Here is a 23768-nt window from a genome sequence, read left to right on the forward strand (position 1 = left end):
ATGAGGATTTTTGCAGACGATGATTCTCTCTACAGAGAAATAGCGTTACGAAATGGAGGAAGACCTGCGGAGAATTGATATTTGGTGCAAGAACTGGCAACTGAATCCTGCACGTGGAGAAAGATAGAGGTTCATTAATATTGGCTAAGCCGTTGGTGTAATTCAGTGGAAATAGTAACAACTGTGTAATACCTAGGAGTAACCGCCCAGATCGACTTAGCGTGGAATTACCATATAGAAGTAGTTGTAGGAAAATCAGTGACAGGCTGAGATTCATTAGAGTAATCTTAAGGAAATGTAATTCAAGCGCTTTGCATTCAAGGTGTCCTGATCCCTGTGTGAAGTTGATGAATGAGATTTTTTTCTACATAAACTGCTCAATAAAATTAAAGAATCACTTTTACAGAATGCCGTAAATGTGTCTCATTGCGATATAGAAGTTTTAAATTAGGCTCGAAGGGGAGTAACACCGTATCTGTAATGGTGCAAAAGGGAGGCTCCCTGCGGCATCACCCCCGAACTTGTCGACGCTTCAGACAGCAAAGTTGTGAAAAAATGGTCAGAGCTCAGAAGGTGATGTGAAATTAAGGTGGACGACACTGGCACTAAATTTCACCAAAATGCTGCCCAGCGTCAGCGTGGACGTGTCACATTATGTGAAAGTTGTCACAACCCTCTCATCCACATTTCCGCCCTTTTCTTGATACTTCTGCGATGGAGGTCAGAACCACGACGCCCAGCGTTGAGAACTTGCGGATCTTTTATGCAAGGCAGAGGAAAGCATTTCAGACAACGTCGCCCAGAATCCACACTAAAAGGCCTTTCTTTCTGAGTCATCGGTGTTCTGACTGGTTTGACGCAGCCCGCCCAGAGTGCCAGTCCTGTTCCAACCTCATCCTCTCAGAGTAGCATTTGCAACTTACGTGCTCAAGTATTTGCTGGATGTGTTACAGTCTCAGTCTTCATCTACAGTTTTTACTCTATACAGCTCCCTCTAGTGCCGTGGAAGTTATTTTCTGATGTCTTAACAGATGTCCTAATCCTTTCCCTTCTTCTTGGCAGCGTTTTCCATACATTTGTTTCCTCGCTGTTTCTTCAGAGAACCTCCTCGTTCCTTACCGTATCAGTCCACCTAATTTTCAGTTACTGGCACCACCTCTCAGATGCTTCGATTCTCTCCTGTTCTGGTTTTACCACAGTCAGTGTTTCACTACCGTACAATGCTGTGTTCAAAACGTACATTGTCAGAAATTTCTTCCTCTAAGCGTATGTTTCATACTAGTAGATTTCCCTTGGTCAGGAATTCCCTTTTTGCCTATGCTAGTCTGCTTTTTATGTCCTGCTTGCTCCGTCTATCATGGATTATTTTGCTGTTCGGGCATCAAAATGGTTCAAATGGCTCGAAGGACTATGGAACTTAACATGGGAGGTCATCAGTCCCATAGACTTAGAACTACTTAAACCTAACTAACCTAAGGACACGACACACATCCATGCCCTAGGCAGGATTGGAACCTGCGACCGTAGCAGCAGCGCAGTTCCGCACTGAAGCGCCTAGAACCGCTCCGCCACAGCGGCCGGCTGCTTGGATATCAAAGTTGCTTAACTTAGTCAACTTCGAGATTCAGAAGGATGTAGGCTGCAGTAGGTACTGGGAGATGAAGAAGCTTGCACAGGATAGGGTAGCATGGAGAGCTGCATCAAACCAGTCTGAGGACTGAAGACCACAACAACAATAGTCAACTTCGTAATCCGCAATTCAGATGATAAGTTTATCAGTATTCTCATTTCTTCTACCTCTCATTAGTTTGACTTTCTTCGATTTGCTGTCTGTTCATATTTTATACTCATTAGACTGTACATTCTGATCAACAGATCCTGTAGTAATTCTTCACTTTCGCCGAGTATAGAAATGCCATCAGCGAATCTTATCAGTGATATCCTTTCACTTTGATTTTTAGTTTCACTATCGAACCTTGATCTTCTTTCCGTTATAGCTTCTACGATGACTGGAGCGGAGCAAGAGGGCTGCTTCGGATCGCGTTCGTATTGTTTTGAACGATTCCAAGTGGTTCCACCATGTACACGAAAGTAAACACTACTGTCCCACAACATTCCAAAGATGTGTCCAATGGGCTTGCTGCCGCATGGTATCCTTCAAGGATGATTGAAGCGTTTTGGGATTGTCAGCAGTGTGAAAGATTCTCGAGAAAGTCTCCTGTTGCTCACCACACTGCAAACTGTCGTTTTCGTCTGTGAAATATGTGGGAATCACTTATAGAAAGAGTTGGTCTCATTTACGCCTTTTATGCCATCCACTAAGGCCTTTTCGTGTAGATTCTGGGTGATGGTGTATCTGATATGATTTACTGGGTGTCGCAGTTCCGACCTCCCTCGCGGAGGTGTCAAAAGAAGGGGTGAAATGTGGGTTAGATGGACTTTGACCATCTTCTAATAGTGTGATACGTCAACAATGGCGTTGGGTAGAATTGTCGTGTCATATGGTGCCAATGAAACCCATCAAACAGGTCACATCAGCGTCTGAGCAGTGGCGTTCTTATCGCAACTGTCGACAGCTTACTGTTTGAAGCGTCAGAAAAAGAGAATGAATGGTGTGTCACACAGCAATCTGTTACAAATAACTGTTTGGCACCAGTAGTTTGGCTGTGTGATTCCTATGCTGAAACTTCTATACGGCTGCTGAGAGTCAGCCATGTTTAAAACTGAATGGTACGTGTTTGTCTTTTTCTAACGGAAGCTGTGGCAGAAAAGTCATCAGTAAGTGTCTTTTGGTTGTGCATGTCTGTAACTTAGCGTGTTACCTTTACGGTAAGTAGCAGTCTATCTTAACCGATATTATTGATATCCCTACCTGGAGTTGCCATTGTTTGATTGTATATACATCGAAAAATATTGGCCTACATGCACTTTTTCGTAGGTTGTATATTTTATTATTGCACCCTGATAGAATTTTTGTAGTGGATCTTGGATATTTTGCTTTAACTTTTAATTGGTTTTTGCAGGTCCTCCTTGTGTAACACGAGACAGCATGCTTTCGGTTACATATGTAACTGTTGATACATTCATCAAATGTAATTCATTGATGAAAGAATCGTTCTTAGAAAAAACAAAAAAAAAAACAAACCTCTCCTACGATGTATCTAACAAAAGCGTTATGCTTCTTCACAGGATCGTTTAGTCGGCACGAGAAAGTGACGTAGAGGCTCAATGAACAACATTGGCAGTTGCTGCAAGAGAGGCGTTGTGTGCCACTGAGAGCGTTGCTTTTGAAGTTCCGAGAGCATGTTTGAGGAAAAGTCGAGACACATATTACTTCCACTTACTGTGCATATGTATCGTGAAATTACTAGGGTCAGAAATTCAGGGACTATTTTATGCAATCTTTCTTCCCACGCACCATTCGTCGATGGAACGTAGAAGAGGGAAAAAGGTGTTGGTGTCAGAGGACGCCTTCGTCACACACCGTAAGGTTGCATGTATGTAGACTTAGAACTGAAACAGAGGGGAAATCTCGTAGTGAATCGCGCATTGACGGTTCAGTCGGTGAGGGTATTTTTGCCAAGCGCGCTTGTCCATTTATTATCAGTAGCATTCGACTGTATTGTTCATGTAAATTACTATTAATTACTTGAAACGTTTGCTTCCCACAACTAAGTGTGTAACATTAATATACAACGTATTATGGTTTTTAATAGAAAGTATTTTCAGATCTTTGTTATTAATTTAAGGGATTTCTGCTGTATTTCCATATATTCTCATTGTTTGTTTTGCAATTAAGCTCTAAAAACTTTCGACAAGAGCACGAGCATACGTTCATCTATATTAAGCTACATTTTTGTAGAGCAGTCATACGTTTAATGGAATGTGGTCAGTAATATGGGAGATTTACTGTTCACTTACTACTACGAAAAATAATGTAAGCATCGAACCGAATTCGCAATATTAGAAGAAAAATTTTTAAGTACGCTTGGTAATGATACTTTACTTTTACGTGCATAGATATGAGAAACTGAAATTAAAAACAAAGGAAGCATTGGAAGATTATGTCAGTGTGCTGTCGTGGAGGTCTCTGCGGCATCGATGCGAAGTGTTTCATCGTGTAGCCTGGTCAGCATGATTTCACACATATTATCGGTTGAAAAAATTGGGCAATGTATTGCCAAAAGTCTGTCGCCTGCCAGAGTCAATGATTGATGAACTCTGACAGAGCGTTAAAGCAGTTTACAAATGACTTACGGCTATATGTTTTCGAAGCTCAGATGGATTCAGTGAGTAGCTGCCGTAGATCTGCATACTAATTTTCACACGCTCTAAACCCAGAAATTAACTACGAATTTAATCATGTATTTGTGCACGTGAGCCCTATTTTGCACTAGATGAGACGATTATCAACTCACATAAGCGTAATGCTGTTGTAACAAGTCAGGTGTTTCATCCGTATACCCGATGGACAGTGCTGAGACTGTAATACTACACTACTGACCATTAAAATTGCTACACCACGAAGATGACGTGCTACAGATGCGAAATTTAACCGACAGAAAGAAGATGCTGTGATATGCAAATCATTAGCTTTTCAGAGCATTCACACAAGGATTGCGCCGGTGGCGACACCTACAACGTGCTGACATGAGGAAAGTTTCAAACCGATTTCTCATACACAAACAGCAGTTGACCGGCGTTGCCTGGTGAAAAGTTGTTGTGATGTCTCGTGTAAGGAGGGGAAATGCTTACCATCACGTTTCCGACTTTGATAAAGGTCGGATTGTAGCCTATCGCGATTGCGGTTTATCGTATTCCGACATTGCTGCTCGCGTTGGTCGAGATCCAATTACTGTTAGCAGAATATGGAATCGGTGGGTTCAGGAGGGTAACACGGAACGTCGTGCTGAATCCCAACGGCCTCGTGTCACTAGCAGTGGATATGACAGGCATCTTATCCGCATGGCTGTAACGGATCGTGCAGCCACGTCTCGATCCCTGAGTCAACAGATGGGGACGTTTGCAACACAGCAGGAACAGTTCGACGAAGTTTGCAGCAGCATTGCATCAGAGACAGGAGCGCCTGCGATTGTGTACTCATCGACGAACCTGGGTGCACGAATGGCAAAACGTTATTTTTTCGGATGAATCCAGGTTGTGTTTACAGCATCATGATGGTCGCATCCGTGTTTGGCACCATGACGGTGAACGCACATTGGAAGCGTGTATTCGTCATCGCCATACTGGCGTATCACCCGGCGTGATGGTATGTGGTGCATTGGTTACACGTCTCGGCCACCTCTTGTTCGCGTTGATGCATTTTGAACAGTGGACGTTACATTTTAGATGTGTTACGACCCGTGGCTCTAACCTTCATTCGATCCCTGCGAAACCCTACATTTCAGCAGGATAATGCACGACCGCTTGTTGCAGGTCCTGTCCGGGCCTTTCTTGAAACAGAAAATGTTCGACTGCTGCCCTGGCCAGCACATTCTCCAGATCTCTTAGCAATTGAAATGTCTGGTCATTGGTGGCCGGGCAACTGGCTCCTCACAATACGCCAGTCATTACTCTTGATGAACTGTGGTATCGTGTTAAGTTGCATGGGCAGCTGTACCTGTAAACGCCATCGAAGCACTGTTTGACTCAATGCCCAGGCGTATCAAGGCCGTTATGACGGCCAGAGTTGGTTGTTCTGGGTACTGATTTCACAGGATCTATGCACCCAAATTGCGTGAAAATGTAATCACATGTCAGGTCTACTATAAAACAGGGTGTTACAAAAAGGTACGGCCAAACTTTCAGGAAACATTCCTCACACACAAAGAAAGAAAATATGTTATGTGGACATGTGTCCGGAAACGCTTACTTTCCATGTTAGAGCTCATTTTATTACTTCTCTTCAAATCACATTAATCATGGAATGGAAACACACAGCATCAGAACGTACCAGCATGACTTCAAACACTTTGTTACAGGAAATGTTCAAAATGTCCTCCGTTAGCGAAGATACATGCATCCACCCTCCGTCGCATGGAATCCCTGATGCGCTGATGCAGCCCTGGCGAATGGCGTATTGTATCACAGCCGTCCACAATACGAGCACGAAGAGTCTCTACATGTGGTACCGGGGTTGCGTAGACAAGAGCTTTCAAATGCCCCCATAAATGAAAGTCAAGAGGGTTGAAGTCAGGAGAACGTGGAGGCCATGGAATTGGTCCGCCTCTACCAATCCATCGGTCACCGAATCTGTTGTCGAGAAGCGTACGAACACTTCGACTGAAATGTGCAGGAGCTCCATCGTGCATGAACCACATGTTGAGTCGTACTTGTAAAGGCACATGTTCTAGCAGCACAGGTAGAATATCCCGTATAAAATCATGATAACGTGCTCCATTGAGCGTAGGTGGAAGAACATGGGGCCCAATCAGGACATCACCAACAATGCCTGCCCAAACGTTCACAGAAAATCTGTGTTGATGACGTGATTGCACAATTGCGTGCGGATTCTCGTCAGCCCACACATGTTGATTGTGAAAATTTACAACTTGATCACGTTGGAATGAAGCCTCATCCGTAAAGAGAACATTTGCACTGCAATGAGGATTGACACATTGTTGGACGAACCATTGGCAGAAGTATCCCCTTGGAGGCCAATCAGCTGCTGACAGTGCCTGCACACGCTGTACGTGATACGGAAACAACTGGTTCTCCCGTAGCACTCTCCATACAGTGGCGTGGTCAACGTTACCTTGTACAGCAGCAACTTCTCTGACGCTGACATTAGGTTTACCGTTAACTGCACGAAAAATTGCCTCGTCCATTGCAGGTGTCCTCGTCGTTCTAGGTCTTCCCCAGTCGCGAGTCATAGGCTGGAATGTTCCGTGCTCCCTAAGACGCCGATCAATTGCTTCGAACGTCTTCCTGTCGGGACACCTTCGTTCTGGAAATCTGTCTCGATGGAAACGTACCGCTCCACGGCCATTGCCCCGTGCTAATCCATACATCAAATGGGCATCTGCCAACTCCGCATTTGTAAACATTGCACTGACTGCAAAACCACGTTCGTGATGAACACTAACTTGTTGATGCTACGTACTGATGCGCTGTAGAGCAATGAGTCGCATGTCAACACAACCACCGAAGTCAACATTACCTTCCTTCAATTGGGCCAACTGGCGGTGAATGGAGGACGTACAGTACATACTGACGAAACTAAAATGAGCTCTAACATGGAAATTAAGCGTTTCCGGATACATGTCCACATAACATCTTTTCTTTATTTGTGTGTGAGGAATGTTTCCTGAAAGTTTGGCCGTACTTTTTTTATAACACCCTGTATATTCGTCCAATTAATACCAGTTTGTCATCTGCATTTCTTCTTGGCGTAGCAATTCTATTGTGCAGTTGTGTATGTGAATGCATGTATCTGAATTTGATAGAATTCTATTCAGGCGTACAGAGTTGCAGCTGAGTGATGCCACGCGCCACTGTCGCTAATCCGGTGCCCTGCGTGTGCTTTGGCAGCGTGGACGCGCGCAACCTGCCGCAGCAGCAGCAGGCGACGCACTGGACGGACGAGCGGTCGCTGGGCGGGCGCTCCTTCTTCCGCGCGGAGGGCAACTCCTCGCGGCTGTCGATGGAGCGCGTGCGCCAGCAGGACGCCGGCTCCTACCGCTGCCGCATTGACTTCAAGCGCGCCCCCACCAGGAACTCCGTCGTCAACCTCTTCGTCGTAGGTGAGTGTACGCAGCCCAGCAACTCACAAGGCAGGTTGTGGTATAATTAAGTAAAAAAAAAAAAGAAAAACTGATCCTGCAATACCGCTGATGTTCGGTGAGCCTCGTGTTGATTGATCGTCCAGTCATTCCAATATAGACTTTTCCGCATGTACTTGGTATTCGATATATCCCCGACTTTCCACGTGGGTCCCTATTCTACTTTGCCGATCATCTTTGTCGGTTTATATTTAGTATTTACGCCGTGTTTCCCAGTATAAGGCCGATTCCGTCCGTCAGTCGGGAAATGTATGGCAGGAAAGCCGTACGTGACATTTCTTTTTCTCATGTATCACTTCGCCGCGTATTTGATTCTATGACACTTCTTATGTAACTGAAGGAGTACCCATAACTCATTATAATGCTTTTCAGGTGTTGCATATCGCGTCTGAGATGCTGCGGCTCACATACTCGTCTTGAGCGCGTTACGAACGTATTAATCACGTCCCTTTTCTGGCTCGGATGCAGTTTTGGTAGTTTGTGTAGCTATCGGTCCGTGTGTGTCGGTTTTCGTACACGCTGTATCCCAGGTTTTCACCATCACTCATGACCAGCACATGTACAAATGGTGGCCGGCCAGAGTGGCCGAGTGATTCTAGGCGCTACGGTCTGGAACCGCGCGACCGCTACGCTCGCAGGTTCGAATCCTACCTCGGGCATGGATGTGTGTGATGTCCTTAGGTTAGTTCGGTTTAAGTAGTTCTAAGGTCTAGGGGACTGATGACCTCAGTAGTTAAGTCCCATAGTGCTCAGAGCCATTTGAACCAAGCCATTTGCTGTTGGTCAGAAAAATCATCAAAGAAACGTCGGCCGAAGAAACGGAGACCGTAGCCAACAGACATTTTGTCAACAAGTGGCCACGAAAACCTTAATAGTTCAGTACATTAGAATTTACTCCACTCTCGAACCCATTAGACTAAAAGTGTCATCGTCTCATTTGGACGCAACACTGCACACGTTGCTACTTTGACTTATGAATTAATTCAGACAGCCTCATAGACGAAGCTTGCTTGCAGATTAAAACCATGTGCTGGATCGAGACTCGAACTCGGGACCTTTTCTTTCCGCAAGCATTCTGGAAAACTCATAAATATTGACAAGTCTTCAGTTCTCAGCTCCAGTTCTTCAGCTGAGTGAATGGGGCTTCACATTTGACATAACGCCCAACAAACTAATTCTGATTATTTATATTGCATTCGCATTTGCGCCTCTGGAGGACTATCAGCTGTATAACGGAATGACAAGAATGAATCGACGCGCAAGTAGCCGAAGTGGTGTCAAATCGAAAGACTTGTACCAGGCGAGCGGTCTACCCGACGGGAGGCCCTCGTCACACGCCTTTTTACAAGAATGAAAATTTGTGCCGCACTTGGACGCAAACCCGGATTTTCCACTTACGGCAAACGGCTATATTACCATTACGCTATCCGATCACGACTCCCAGCCGGCCCCCAAACTTCCATATGTCATCAAACATGTGTCTACCGCCTGCACTTGTACATTGATTATGCGTATTCCCGTAAAGTGTAGAAATTGTAATTGAAAGTCTCTTGCCTAGTGTCGTTTGATAAATAAGATATTGAAGGAAGACGGTTTCCGAGCGCAATTCATGGGCGCACCAAAACTATCATATGTCATCAACTGTGGGCGCATAACATGCACCCATACATTCATTTTGTATGTTCCTGTAGAGGAGAAACATTGAAATTGAAAGTCGCTTGTCCGGTGTCGGCCGATGCATGCATGCTTTTCTGAAAGAACTTAGCAACGTATTTCGAAACAACGCAGGCAATGCAATATCGTATCATACTAGATTATTTAAATGTGATCTTCGAGGTCAAGCTACGCATCATGTTCAGTTTATGGTTGGCTTGTTTTGGGAGTAGAGGCCAAACAGCGAGGTCATCGGTCTCAGTGCATTAGGGAAGGACGGGGAAGGAAGTCGGCCGTGCCCTTTCAAAGGAGCCATCCCGGCATTTGCCTGTAGCGAACGAGGGAAACCACGGAAAACCTAAATCAGGATGGCCGGACGCGGGATTGAACCATCGTCCTCCCGAATGTGAGTCCAATGTGCTAACCACTGCGCCACCTCGCTCGGTTTCAGTTTATGCACTTCGGATCGTATTGGTGTTTTAAATGTCGCATCACATCAGCAGCAAATGTTGGCAGTGCCATGTCATGAATCGTCGCATTTTCCAACCATGAGCCATGGTCAGATTGGACTCACTTACATAGTGATTTACTATTGGCTCACTTATATGGCGATTTATTCGAAGAGTTTTTATTTCAAGTATATTTGTGACCACACATTCACAACTACCTTCCAGACGGATCGTTTGGGAATCCATGTTTACAGAACGTTTTTGCTTCTGTTAATGTATACTTTCACAGATGTCATCGTTTGACATTAACCGTCGCAATACAAAGAAGGGTTGGGGGAGGGTTGGGGGAGCGCACTTCATACCCATCTTTTGAAGATATTGCAACTTAGTCATGTAGATTATATTTTAAAAGTCTTACCAGTGAATGTGACTTTTCACAGAAAGTGTCATATTCATTTTTTTAGGTTCAGCGCCATCTTACACATGTATCCGACAAACTATGTGGACGGATTACTGACAGGAAATGGAGGGTAAAAGGTCCAATGAACTTGTGTCCAGAAATGCATCATTGCCACGATAGATAGTGCTGACGAAAGAAAGTTCCTCTGGATGCATGCTGCGTGTTCCGTGTGTGTTGCAGGTTGTCAGGTTGTGTGACTGACGCAGCGTCCTGTACGCACAAGCTCGGTCCGGTTTTCATGTGGAGGACGGACCAAGAAAGTGTTTGTGTACGGCCAAGTAGATGGAAGCGGTAGATAGGTAACACTGCTATGCCGTAACCATTACCCTCCCAGACACCAACCATAACACACGACTTTTCCAGCCATTTTTGGGCGTTTGTGTGATCATAAGTCGTTTGAGACAGATGAAAATGCGTGGAGGCGACAGACTATGCGTACACCAGACTTGGAACCGTAGTAGAAGCTCCAGGCAAGTGTCTCGCCAACAGCGTGTAAGCCAAAGTACGGTTATGTGTATCGTGCATGACAACCGCTACTACTTGTGTTACCTGCAACGAGTGCAGGGATTTCCAGTAGCGAAATTTCCTACACGGGAAGGATTTTTCCGATTGTTTTTGCACTAGACCATCACAATTATGGGATTTCTGTCATCACTCCTCTTTACTGACGAAGCAACGTTTACCAGATCTGGAATCATTACTCTGCATAATAGTCATCTGTGGGCTACAGATTGAGGCGTTTTGTAATCATCGGTTCAGCATCAGTGTGTGTGTGTGTGTGTGTGTGTGTGTGTGTGTGTGTGTGTGTGTGTGTGTGTGTTCAGGGATTCTTGGCGAACACGTACTTGGACTGGTTGTTATTCCACGAGACCTCGACGGAGGAACGTACCTGTACTTCCTGCGGAATACTCTGCCTGGGCTGCTTGAGTGTGTGCCTCTGGCCATACGACAGGTTATGTGGTTGTTGCCTGATGGAGCAGCACCATACTTGCGCATTACAGTTTGCCGACACGTCAACATTACCTTCCCCGGACGTTGGACAGAATTCGGAGGCACTGTAGCATGGCCTGCTAGATCACCAGGCTTAAAACGCGTGTATTTTTACCTATGAAGCATCTGAAAAACGTTGTGTATGGTAAACCAGTTCCTGATGTCCAGACCCATCAACAGCGTATTCATAATGCCAATGACGCTCTTCGGACAGAGGACGGAGTGTGTGAAAGAGTGCGGCAATCTGTGATGCGCCGTGTGAACCCCTGCATTGTATTCCATGGAGGGCACTGTGGACTTCCGATTTGAGGTGGATGCGATACAGCTTTGTACTGTGTTCGGGGACGGTTTGAAGTCATTGCACGCACACATTCCATTTCCGGACACCTATTCAGAAGACGTTCGTTCCTCCAATTCCAAATAGGAATCCATCCCAGCAGTTTGTCGGTTTTATATCTACTGTTGTCTAAAAGATACGTGTTCAAGAGCATTTCACTTTTCTGCACTCGATTACTAGTTCAAATGGCTCTGAGCTCTATGGGACTTAACTTCTGAGGTCATCAGTCCCCTAGAACTTAGAACTACTTAAACGTAACTAACCTAAGGACATCACACACATCCATTCCCGAGGCAGGATTCGAACCTGCAACCGTAGCGGTCACGTGGTTCCAGACTGCAGCGCCTAGAACCCCTCGGCCACACCGGCCGGCTCGATTACTAGTTTCTGAGTTATTACAATAGACAAGGTGGTTATAATTATGATTTCGCCACTTTCGTCACTTTCTCTACTTGAAACGGAAAACTATTTACCGTGGGGGTATCAAACATTATAGGAATGATGTTCAGGCTGTCGCTGCAGGATATGCGATGTTAGTGGTGTTAGTGTTCCGACTTGCCATTAGCCATCGGTGCTGGTACGGCGACGTAGGATTGAAACACAAGCATTATCAGTGCGCATGACATTTGCCTTCGGTCAACATGCGTCTGGACGAGGTGAGCAGGGCTTTACTAGTAAAGCCGTTTTATCAAAACAACAGCAATGGCGCTGCTCCTCTTCGCGAGTGTAGACAGGTTAAAGGAATACGGAGAGGTCCTCTTTCCGCACTGAGGTTGAAGAACACTTTTCGGCATTTCGAATTAACGTGCCTTGGCTGGACGCAACGTGGAACCTTCAAGCAGTACACGAGTTGTGTCGCGCCAATTGAACATTCCGTGGTCCACCATTCGAAAGATGTGGCAAACAGTTTGAAGATACCTCTAGTGGAGTTCTAACGTGTCTCGGATGCTGATATTCGTCACATTGAGCAACATTATTAGCCTGGAATGTAACATGGTAAGCAATTAACAAATGTTACCCTCTAATGTGAAAATTAAAATGTGTTTCTTTCAATAATTCACTCATCTCTTTTATTGTGAATGTCCTTACAAATGACTCCGATACGCGACAAGGCACTGAACGTCGCACGCCTCATCACAGAACACAAATGATTCCACAGTGTTTCATTGTTCTACCACGACTCGGTTTTTGGCTCTGAGCACTATGGGACTTAACATCTTTGGTCATCGGTCCCCTAGAACTTAGAACTACTTAAACCTAACTAACCTAAGGACATCACACACAACCATGCCCGAGGCAGGATTCGAACCTGCAACCGTAGCGGTCGCGCGGTTGTAAACTGAAGCGCCTTGAACCGCTCGACTACTCCGGCCGGCTTGACTCGTTTTTCTTTGAGCCCTCGTACATAGGTAAAGCTTAATTACAACCACGTTGTATATGACTTCTGTCTGTTTTGAAAACAAAATATTTGCTATTTTATGCGGAATTTTGTGATTTTGTACGAAAATAAATACGTATACATGTTCACCTATATCGATACACCGGAATCCACCGTACGAAGCGTGGCGGAGATTATCCCGTGCCACTATTACTCATTTCTGTTCCACTCACAAAGAGAATGAGGAAGGAACGACTGTCTATATGCCTCCTTATGAGCCGTATTTACTCGTATCTTATCTTCATCGTCCTTACAAGCAGTGTATATTGGAGGCAGCAGACTCATTCTGCAGTCAGCTTCAAATGCGGATTCTCTAAGTTTTCTCGACAGTGTGCCTCAAAATAATGTCGTCTTCCTTCCAAGGATTCCGATTTGAGTTTCAAAAGCGTCTCCATAACACCTGCTTGTTGTTCGAACCTAACAGTGACAAATCTGGCAGCCCGCCTCTGAATTGCCTCCATGTCTTCATTTAATGCAACGTGATAAAGATCTCAAATACTCGAGCAGTACTCACGAACAGGTCGCACTAGCGTCCTAAATGTGTTCTCCTTTATAGACGAACCACGCTTTCCCAACATTCTCCCAATGAAGTGAAGTCTACCTTTCGCCATTCCTACCACAATTCTCACATACTCATCCCATTTCATGTCGCTCTGCAACATTACGACCAGATATTTAAATGACCTGACTATTTCAAGCAGGACACTACCAATGCCATTCATCACACCAACTACAATTTTTGTCCATAGCATCTTGTTTATTCCAACAGTCACTCAACAAAAACACCATTCCGTACACCACAGGATCATCAGCGAACAATCGCGGATTGCTGGCAGCCCTGTCCGCCAAAATATTTATGTACATAGAGAGTAATAGCAGACGTACTATATTACCCTGGGGCACTACAGACGATATCCATGTCTCTCATAAACAACCGCCGTTGACGACAATATTTTACGGGTTTGTTCTTTCCGCATCTTACGCACAGGAGTCACCTGTTTTTTTTTTTCTTTTCTTTTTCAGTTGCTTGGGACTTTCTGCTGGGCTAGAGATTCGCGAGAAATGCTGACTAGGTGAGGAGCCAATGCCGTAGAGGCCCCTTTGAAAAACCGAATTGGGATTCCATTCGGACCTAGTGAGTTACTGGTTTTCTATTCTTACAGTTGTTCCTCTACGCCAAGGATACCTATTACTATGTCGTCTATACGGAAGTCTGTTCGATGGTCAAACGAAACGACGATATGTTTGTACGATTCTCATACGTGAACTATTTCTTGAACGTGAAATTTAAATGTTCAGCTTTCGTTTTGCTGTCTTCAACTGGCACACGATACTGACCAATAAGTGACCGGATGGAAGCCTTGGATCCACTTAGCGATTTTACATAGGCTCAGAATTTGCTCGGGTTATGTAACAGATTTTTAGCTCAGGTATGACGGTGATACTAGTTGTTTGCTTCTCGCACACATCTTCCCACAGACGCAGCAATCTCTACTAATCTTTGCTTGTTGTCACTTGCGCGTTCTCTTTTGAACCGAGAGTGCCACAGATTCTGCTTCCTCAATGTTTTCTGAATCCCATTATTAAACCATGTTTTGTCTTTTCAGTCCTTAATCCACTTACTAGAAACATGATTCTCCACATCACGATTTTCAATCTGCATAAACTTTGCCTATAATTCCTGTACGTCCGTCTTGCTGGAAATAAGTGATAACAGTTCATTGTGTAAGTGAGACGCTAAGAAGTGCTTATCTGCTGTTCGTAGCAGAAACACTCTCCTACCGTCCTAGCGTTCTTAACTGATTTAGTAACTTTAATAACCGTAGTTGCTGTAATGACATCATGATCGCCAATCCCCGTTGCTAAATTAACGTTGACTGTAAGGTCCGGCGTGTATGTAGCTACAAGGTCTAAGATACTTCCATTGCTTGTGGGCTACCGAATTAGCTGCTCAAGGCAGTTCTCACAAAACGACGTTAAAACTACTTTACAAGACTGTCTGTCTGCATCCCCTGCAATGAATCCATAGACATCCCAGTCTATATTCGGTAGGTTAAAGTCGTATACATTTCCAGACACATGTTCATAGGACCCTTTTTCGTCCATTTTCAGTTGGAAATCATTCCCAATAGTTTGTCGGTTTTATTAATTTTCATCCTGTAGACTACAAGAGTGGGCTGGTATATGATGGGCTACGTGATCGGTCGCCACCTGTCGAAATAACCATCATGGTGATCACTTTAAATGTCATAAGGAAATCAAGAAGAACGTAAAGTATGCATGGTTTCAAGGTGATTTCAACTTTGCCATCCCGCGCACTCAGTGTGATTAGCTTCAGGGCACCTGACACACACACACACACACACACACACACACACACACACACACACACAAGCACACGCAAGCATTGCTCCAGACACGTCCTCGATGGACATGGAAGGCACATTTCCTGAAGACAGCGTAGCTGTCACACTCAGTCCAGACAACCGCCCGTGTGCAGTCGTGTGTGCTACCGTAGCCGCGCGCAGGCTGACAGCTGCGTTCCCACCAACGCTTGTGGCGAGAGCGTGACGTCCGCTGTGACAGCTCCGACCCACGCCGGGAACGCGACGTCTGTCGCAGGTGATTTCAGCCTGGAGGCGACGTCCGCTGCTTTCCACTTCTATTTTTCTCAAAGTGTACTGCTGCTTAGCGGTCCCACAACGTACTGCGCGTCTTGTTTGAGAAGCACGTCGAAGGCACTAATAACGTGGTGCCTCATAGTTCTGAAAACCAAGTTGACACACTTACGTAATCGTTCATCCGGTCATGCCGCAAGACCTGCTCGGCCCCCAATACTTTCCTTCTCAAGATTTTAATCCTAGCTGAGTACTCGGCGTTGCTCGGGCATGTATTTATTCGAATCTTCTGTTAGTCCATCTCCTCGTTTCCCTTCTCTCTCTGTCCACCTCCCACCTTTTTGTCGATCTTCTCCTTCTCTCTCTCTCTCTCTCCGTCCATCTCCCACTCTCTCCCATCTCTCTCTTCAACTCCTTCCCTTTCCTTTCTATGTCCATCTCCTCCTATTCCCTTTCTCTGTCAATTTCCTAATCCCCTTCTGTCTGTTCATCTCTTCCACTATCATCTCTCTGCGTATCTCTTCCTCCCGATGTCTCTGTACATCTCTTCCTCTTTTCTTTCTTTGTCAAAATGGTTCAAATGGCTCTGAGCACTATGGGACTTAACTGGTGTGGTCATCAGTCCCCTAGAACTTAGAAGTACTTAAACCTAACTAACCTAAGGACATCACACACACGCATGCCCGAGGCAGGAATCGAACCTGCGACCGTAGCAGCAGCGCGGCTCCGGACTGGAGCGCCTAGAACCGCACGGCCACCGCGGTCGGCTTTCTTTGTCAATTCCTCCTTCTAACTTGATTCCTCCTTCCCCAAAAGTGGAAGGGTGGTTCTTACCCCTACAATATATCTTTCCAGCTCGTAGCTGATACGTGTACCAAATTTGATTGAAATCACTCTAAGGGTTTAAATGAGCTTTTTACCTGTGACTTATCCCGCATATGCGTATACCAAATGTATTTCACCCATGTTTGACAAATGTCATGCCTATTTATACACATATCTCATTTGTATGTCTAGCGAATTTTGCCCAGCAATTTCATTTTTATCAGCTCATATTTTATGACGTCCTACCTCCTGAACTGTGTTCTAGACTATATCATTTTGCGGGTTCGTCCAGTGGCATATGCGCCAACTGTCTGCGAAATGTCTTGTGAGTAGAGTTAATTGCAACTATTTAAAAAATTAAAACGTCATGTATGATGCAGCAGTTTCTCACGTATCTCAGTGCTTTTGACGACAAATCTCTTGACCAATGAGTCGTACATTGACATATTTTTCTAGGTACATTCAGCGGCATACGTGGATACCGCCTGCGAAATGTGTTGTTAATAGAGTCAGTAGCAAAGTAATTATAAATTAAAACGTCATGCATGAAGCGGTAACTTCTTACGCGTCAGTGTGTACAGAACGTTCAGTGGTATATGTGAGTACAGTCTGCAAAATGTTTGACGAAAACGATTAGTAGTAGAGTAAAGAACTAATTTATTAAAACGTCGTAATTCATGTGGCAGTTTTACATCAAGAACAGAGAAAATGTTGAAAGAGGTAAAGTATTTTTTTTTTCATAGTTCTGTGGAGATCGTTAGCGAGAAAAAAACTCTTAAAGGTTCGAAATTAAGAGTAAACTTCATTGCAAGTAACTAAATGCTTTCATTCTCAAATACTGGATGACTACATTATGCGTAATCTCGCGTCGTGAGCTGCACTGCTCTTCCACTCTTCCCCCTTCCACCCCTTTGATAGGTGGGTGGTTCTTACTTCACTGTGATACCTTCCAAACAGTAAATGTTGTTCGTACTAAATTTCGTTGAAATCGATCCAGTGGATTAGTAGAAGACGTGGAACATACGGACATAAATACATGAACATATACATAAATACATCCACGTGTAAACCCATTTTTATATTTGGTGTGGATTAAACACTTTCACTCATCATCATCAACTTCACAAGCGCTCTCCGTGCTCTTTTCACTCCGCGGTCTTTTTTGTAGTCATGCGTGAGAAGGAATACATGAGAGAAGTGGACTAATTATTGTTTATTGCGTGCCACTTGGTGAAGAGAGGAAGAAGCAAAACTCAGAATGTTAAATATTTTAGGGTGAACAACATACACAGCAAAATACATGTCAGTGGAGAGTTTCATAGTCTATTTCCCGGACTACATGAAATATGACGTTAATTGTTTCAGTATTATCGAATGACTTACAAGATATTTACTTCTTCCCTTCTTACGTTTCTCAGTGATTTAACTCGACTGAACGCGTCATAGAGAAAGTTACAAACTTTTAATTTGACATAATAATTATATTTAACTTTGTCGTGGGATAGCATATTTCAAGATTCATTGATATCACAATAAATTAAAATAAGAGATGGCAATTGTTTTTAATTTAAGTGAGAAGAGGGCAGTTTTCCATTTTTCTGCTGCTATAGAAAGTACTTACTGTAATTACGGCAGCAGCAGAGTTACTGATATGTCAGATTGACAGAGGCAGTGTTGGCTTTTGTGGAATTTTAGAAGATGTTGTATACTCCTTTACGAAGACCGGAAATCTCCTCTGTACCTGTACGCATGAACATGGATTCTGTTAAAAAAAAATGATCGTATGAAATCTAGCACACTCTCTTCGTTCACGACACACACAACATAAAAGAAAATTACTCCCTGCTTAATGCCGAGTTCCTTGACGTCCGGAAGGCGTACAGTAGACAATCGCGATGTCGTCTAGTGAAGAAAATACGAGAATATGGAATATCAGACCAATATCGTGTGTGAAATGAAGAGTTCCTAGAAAATGAAAAACACCATGTCATTCCTAGAAAAAAGAAATCTTCAGACGTAAAACTAGCTTCGGTCTCACCTCCAGGTAGCCCCATAAGGCTTTTCATGTATGTGTTTCAGCATTAAACATTAACTCTTGGATCAGTGCAACTGAAGCGAATTCACTGGTTTCGAAAGGATCAATGATGTTTTTCGTAACGTCGATATTCTGGCAGCAATAAACACATGAACAAAATTTGGAATATCATAGTGTTTACTACAATTACTTCTTATAGTACACCCTATGAAGTTTGTACATCATCTTGTCAACAAAATGAACATAATTACTTGCGGAAACAAGAAAGATTTTGGATAGTTACAAAAAAAAAATCTACAAAACAAAGCTGGCTCTCTCACCTAACTGTACATTATGAAAACAAAAATAGTGAAAGCCTTTATCTCATGACGATGATTATCATTTCTTAGTTGCGAGTATGTCATCCCCACACACGGATGAGTTCTTCCATTCCTCGAGGCATTCTCTGGATGAGACCATCAAGTTTATCTTGGGGTGTGAGGTCCCATTCCCCAATGTCAGCTTCAGTGAGGTCCTGAAGATTGTCAGTTGGATTCGTACGTTGTGCAATGGCCACCTTCAACAGGTCCCATGCATGCTCGATTGCATTTAGCTTCGGTGTTCAAATGCGTACGGTTGATGTTGCATCTTCGAAGATGCTGAAACCTCGCATTTTCATCGACCACGATGAAGCTGTCACCGACATCACGTCTGTAGGGCCTTACAATCGTTTGTACGACCTCTTGGAGGTATCAAGGACCAATCAAATTGCCGTATATGGGAATTAGATGGGTCCGCCGTCCTATCATTATTGTTGCCCAGAACATTACACTTCCGCCTGCAAACAGATGGACTTCCAAATCCTAACACGTTTATTGTCCGGTCGCAAACGAATCCTGGTCTCGTCAGCAAACATGACAATACTCCATTCTGCAAAGATCCAACGTTGGTGTGAAAGAGCCCAGTACTTCTACTGTATCGGTTCCGTTGGCCAAGTGCAAAACTTTTCATTGACCTTCTGGGATGAAGATCATCCCAATACAATCTTTTACGCCCTGCTTGGTCTGAGATACGAATCCCTGTTGCCAGAAAGTAGTTATTTCCAATACTTCTCGCTGTTAATATTGGGCATCTGCGAGCCGACAGTTGTAGTAAACGATCCTGCACTAGACAAGTCGTAGTGTAACGTTATTACCAAAAATCTTGAAGTTGTTGAGCGTTTGACTTCAGATTTTTGAACGATACTCTAATAAACGCCATGATACACATAGGCTACATATTTTTCAATACAGATCGTAGTCTTGCGCCGCGCGGTATTAGCCGACCGGCCTCAGGCGCTGCAGTCATAGACAGTGCGGCTGATCCCGGTGGAAGTTCGAGTCCTCCTTCGGGCATGGATGTGTGTGTTTGTCCTTAGGATAATTTAGGTTAAGTAGTGTGTAAGCTTAGGGACTGATGACCTTAGCAGTCAAGTCCACACATTTGAACATTTTGATTGTTTTGTAGTCTTACGTCGTTACTAACATCTCGAATAGTTCTTGACAAATTTACTTCAGATTTTTACATAGTACGCTAATAAGTATTTGGACGGACATAGGCTGCATATTTTAAAAGATATATAGATACATCCATACGGCTATTTAAAAACAAGGCGCTGATTAACGTTTTTACATAACATCTCGAAAAGATTCTGACCGATTTACTTCAAATTTCTTACATGCTACCGTACCAAAAGTTCGGACAGTCGGAAGCTACATAATTTTTAAATATATATTTACATAAATATACGTGTAATATTTAAGAAGGAATAGTTGCTAGCAAAAATCTGCAAATGGTTTTTTTTTTTAACTCTTTACTTCAAAGTTGCATATAACATTCGAATAAGCGTTCAGATCGGAACCGTAAGTGTTTTCTGTCAAAACCGACTGCGCGTAAAAAAAAAAAAAATGCTGTGAAACGTGTTGTTTAGTTTTATTACTCGCAGTCAGTTTTAACTATGATATCAGGGCATTTAAACTATTAGACAAATTGTTTCGAAATCTGTGCATGCAACGATATGCTATTTCGTTTTATTCCTTTCACTCCGTTTTAACAGAAAAAAGCGAAATCGTCTGTATAGCTAGCTTATCGGCTTGCGATTGGAATACTACGACGGAATCTGAATCGTCCCAGCAACCGATTATGAATTATTTCTGTTTCATTTCAACCAATGAACAAGGCTCAAAGATGGAGAGTGTGGCGAAGAGGAGGTGGACAGACACGGGTGAGGAAATAAACATAGAGAGGCCGATTTAATAGGTGGATCGGAGATGAGAAGAGCGGTAGAGAAAAGAAGGACTAGTTAATGAACAAGGAAAGGAGGGAGGGAAAAGAAATGCACAAAGAGAAGTGGAAGGAGGAGATGGACAGAGAGAGAGAGAGGGAGAGAGGGGGGAGAGAGGAGGGTGGACAGAGATTAGGATCAGACTCCCGTACATATCAGTTGCAAAGTATTGCCGAATTCGCTAGGCATTTAATACATCATTCCAAATTCAGTGTAATAGATATAAGTCTAGAACATATACATGTCAGTACTAAAATCGTCCATTCTGATGAGAAGTTATTTATTCTTCTTGTTAATTCATTTAATGTGTTCTCGTTCTTCATTTCCATCTTTCCTTTATCTCCCTTTTTCTGTTCCTTGTTACATGCTAGACGGGAATATCAAGTATTTTTCTGCACAAAATTCAGTTCTTGTAGTACTACGAAGAATTAACTGACACATTACTGCCGCTATTGAAATTAAACTTCAGTATACTTATGAAATGAAGTGCAACCTACCGATCGGTGAACTCCTGCAATACAGTATAGTAAGGCGTCCAGAACGAAACCTAATTATAACTATGTCGAGAACAACTGTTGAGAACATGCGAGACGTAACGTGTTATATATGAGACGTGTGTTTACTCGCTTTATCTCGCGAATACCTGCAGAAAGAATGGAGTGTTGCAGGGCACCGGAGTGACGCATGCTATGATCGTATCACTGCGAAACGGCATTTCCTTATCAGATCACGTGCCGGCTCTCAGAGAGCGCTACGCTTACGAAATGCAAATGCGAGAAACCGCAGCTAACAGAAGAAACGTGAATATATCTAGCAAATTACTGGGGTGAGTTCAAGTTCAGTAGAATGGTGTCAGCGGTACACGAGCAACACGTACATACGCTCAGTTGCTATTTTTAAAAATAAAGCCCTTTATCGTCAACAGCCCAAGTACCCACCAATTTTATCGCATTGGGAGTCTTGTAACAACAGTATATCTACAAATGAATTGAGATAAGAGAGTATGTGAAGGAAATAAAAGAAATCTGCTTTGACCCTGTCGTGACGGTTGACGTCATTTGTTTACGAGATGAACCTCCTAATGATTCGGATATTAAACATAATGTTTCGCTTTGTAGTGCCGAGTGAAAACAGTGTCAGCAATTATTTAGAACTTTGAATTTCCCTTTCGAATATAATAATTTTGCCCGAGTTTCAGTTTGTGTGCTGCAGTGTTGTAAAATATTAATTCTTCGTTTTATTTCTTCGTTATATTATTTTATTTTATTCGTTCTTGATCGCACTCTGTAATGTTGGCAGAATGGAGCCATCATTAATATGTAACATCGTTGGTTGTGATGGAAAATGGAAGATTAGAAGTCAACTATTAAATTCTTATGGAAGCTACACGTCATCGGAGAATACGGCAGGTGCGGTGTATGTGGTATTAATATGCGTTCGACGAAGGTTTCAACTGAGCGATTATTCGAAAGCTACATGTGGAAATGGTGCAATAATTTGTGGTGGCCAATCAGGAGTGATCGAGACTGAGTTTCCCTCTTTTAGCGGACGTTAACGTATTATTTTTGCTATGAGTCATCTGTAAGATACTGGTGTTTCTGAACGAACAGTAATAATAATAAGTTGGTTTTCCTTTTGTAGCGAGGTATGTGGCGAATTTATTAAATATGGGGAACCTACAGAGGGGCATGGGATGGCAGTAGGAATTGGCTAATCACGTTTTGCTAAGAAGCTCTGTGGGAGGTGACATGGTGTTGTGGGTCTTGGGTTTGGGGAGCTGTTATTTCAGCTGGCGATTCTTGTGGTGTTGAATGTCGGGTGACTGAAAAGCGTACTAAGCGTGTTTTGGTTTCACTTACAGAAGGACGTCAGTCATATGAACTGCTGATGACATTCCTATCCTCATTGAAAGTGAAGAAGAATTACTGGATCTGCTGAATGGAAGGGTCTAACGAGTACAGAATATTGGCTGAGGGTAAATGGAAGAAAGCCGAAAGCAATGAAAAAGTAGCAGAAATGAGAACAGCGTGAAATTTAACATCAGGACTGGTGATCACAAAGTATGTGATGTTAAGAAATTCTGCTACCTAGGCAGCAAAATAAACCATGACGGACGGCGCAGGGAGAACATCAAAAGCACACTAGCACTGGCAAAAACTTCATTTCTGAACAAAAGAAGTCTACTAGTATCAAACGTAGTCCCTAATGTGAGGAATAAATTTCTGATAATAAATGGTTGGCACTAAATTATTTCGTATTTACAGCAATCATTTGCTGAACAAACGAATGCAGATTATACTACAGGTATTTCCCACTAGTTTGCAAGCACATTTGTCATCGTTCTGGCAGCTTACGTATTTCCACAATAAATGATTCTTTGGGTTTATCCCGTAGACATTGGAGGACAACCACACGATGTTCATCATAGCTTGTGAACTTCTTACCCAACATGACTTCTTCCACTGCGTCGCTCAGGGAATAGTCACTAGGATCCAGATCCGGCGAATATGGATGATGTGGCAGCACAGTAAGCCCTAGTTCATGCACGGGCATAATGGTCAGGTGACTGGCATGTGTCCGCGCTTTGTCGTGTGGGAGCAGAACGCCACGGCTCTGTTTTCCATGGCGGCGTTGTTGAATGCGTCGGCAGAGTTGGTGCAATGAACTGTAGTAACGATCACTGTTGGGGGTCGTATTGGAAGCGAGCCAATCCACCTGTCGTATCCCTTTCTGACCCTAGAACACAGTCATCACTTGTTTCTGCACGAACAGTCCCTGCCGTGACTTCTCGGGACAGGGCCTCCCACTTTCTTCCATTCCATAGACTGGCGTTTCTTTACTGGACTCTCGTAGAAGAACCGTGATTCGTCGACGGTGATC

General features: G+C 43.6%; 1 protein-coding gene across 1 annotated transcript in view; it reads left to right on the top strand.

Annotated features, from left to right (window-relative positions):
* The window catches only part of LOC124776730 (immunoglobulin superfamily member 21-like), a 933147-nt gene that overhangs the window by 696650 nt on the left and 212729 nt on the right, over positions 1-23768 (top strand). The window contains exon 3 of the mRNA XM_047251852.1: positions 7531-7742. Coding sequence (XP_047107808.1) covers positions 7531-7742 — 212 coding nt within the window. The remainder of the gene's footprint in view (positions 1-7530; positions 7743-23768) is intronic.

The sequence above is a fragment of the Schistocerca piceifrons genome, chromosome 1 (assembly GCF_021461385.2).
Source record: "Schistocerca piceifrons isolate TAMUIC-IGC-003096 chromosome 1, iqSchPice1.1, whole genome shotgun sequence".
Classification (NCBI taxonomy): domain Eukaryota; kingdom Metazoa; phylum Arthropoda; class Insecta; order Orthoptera; family Acrididae; genus Schistocerca; species Schistocerca piceifrons.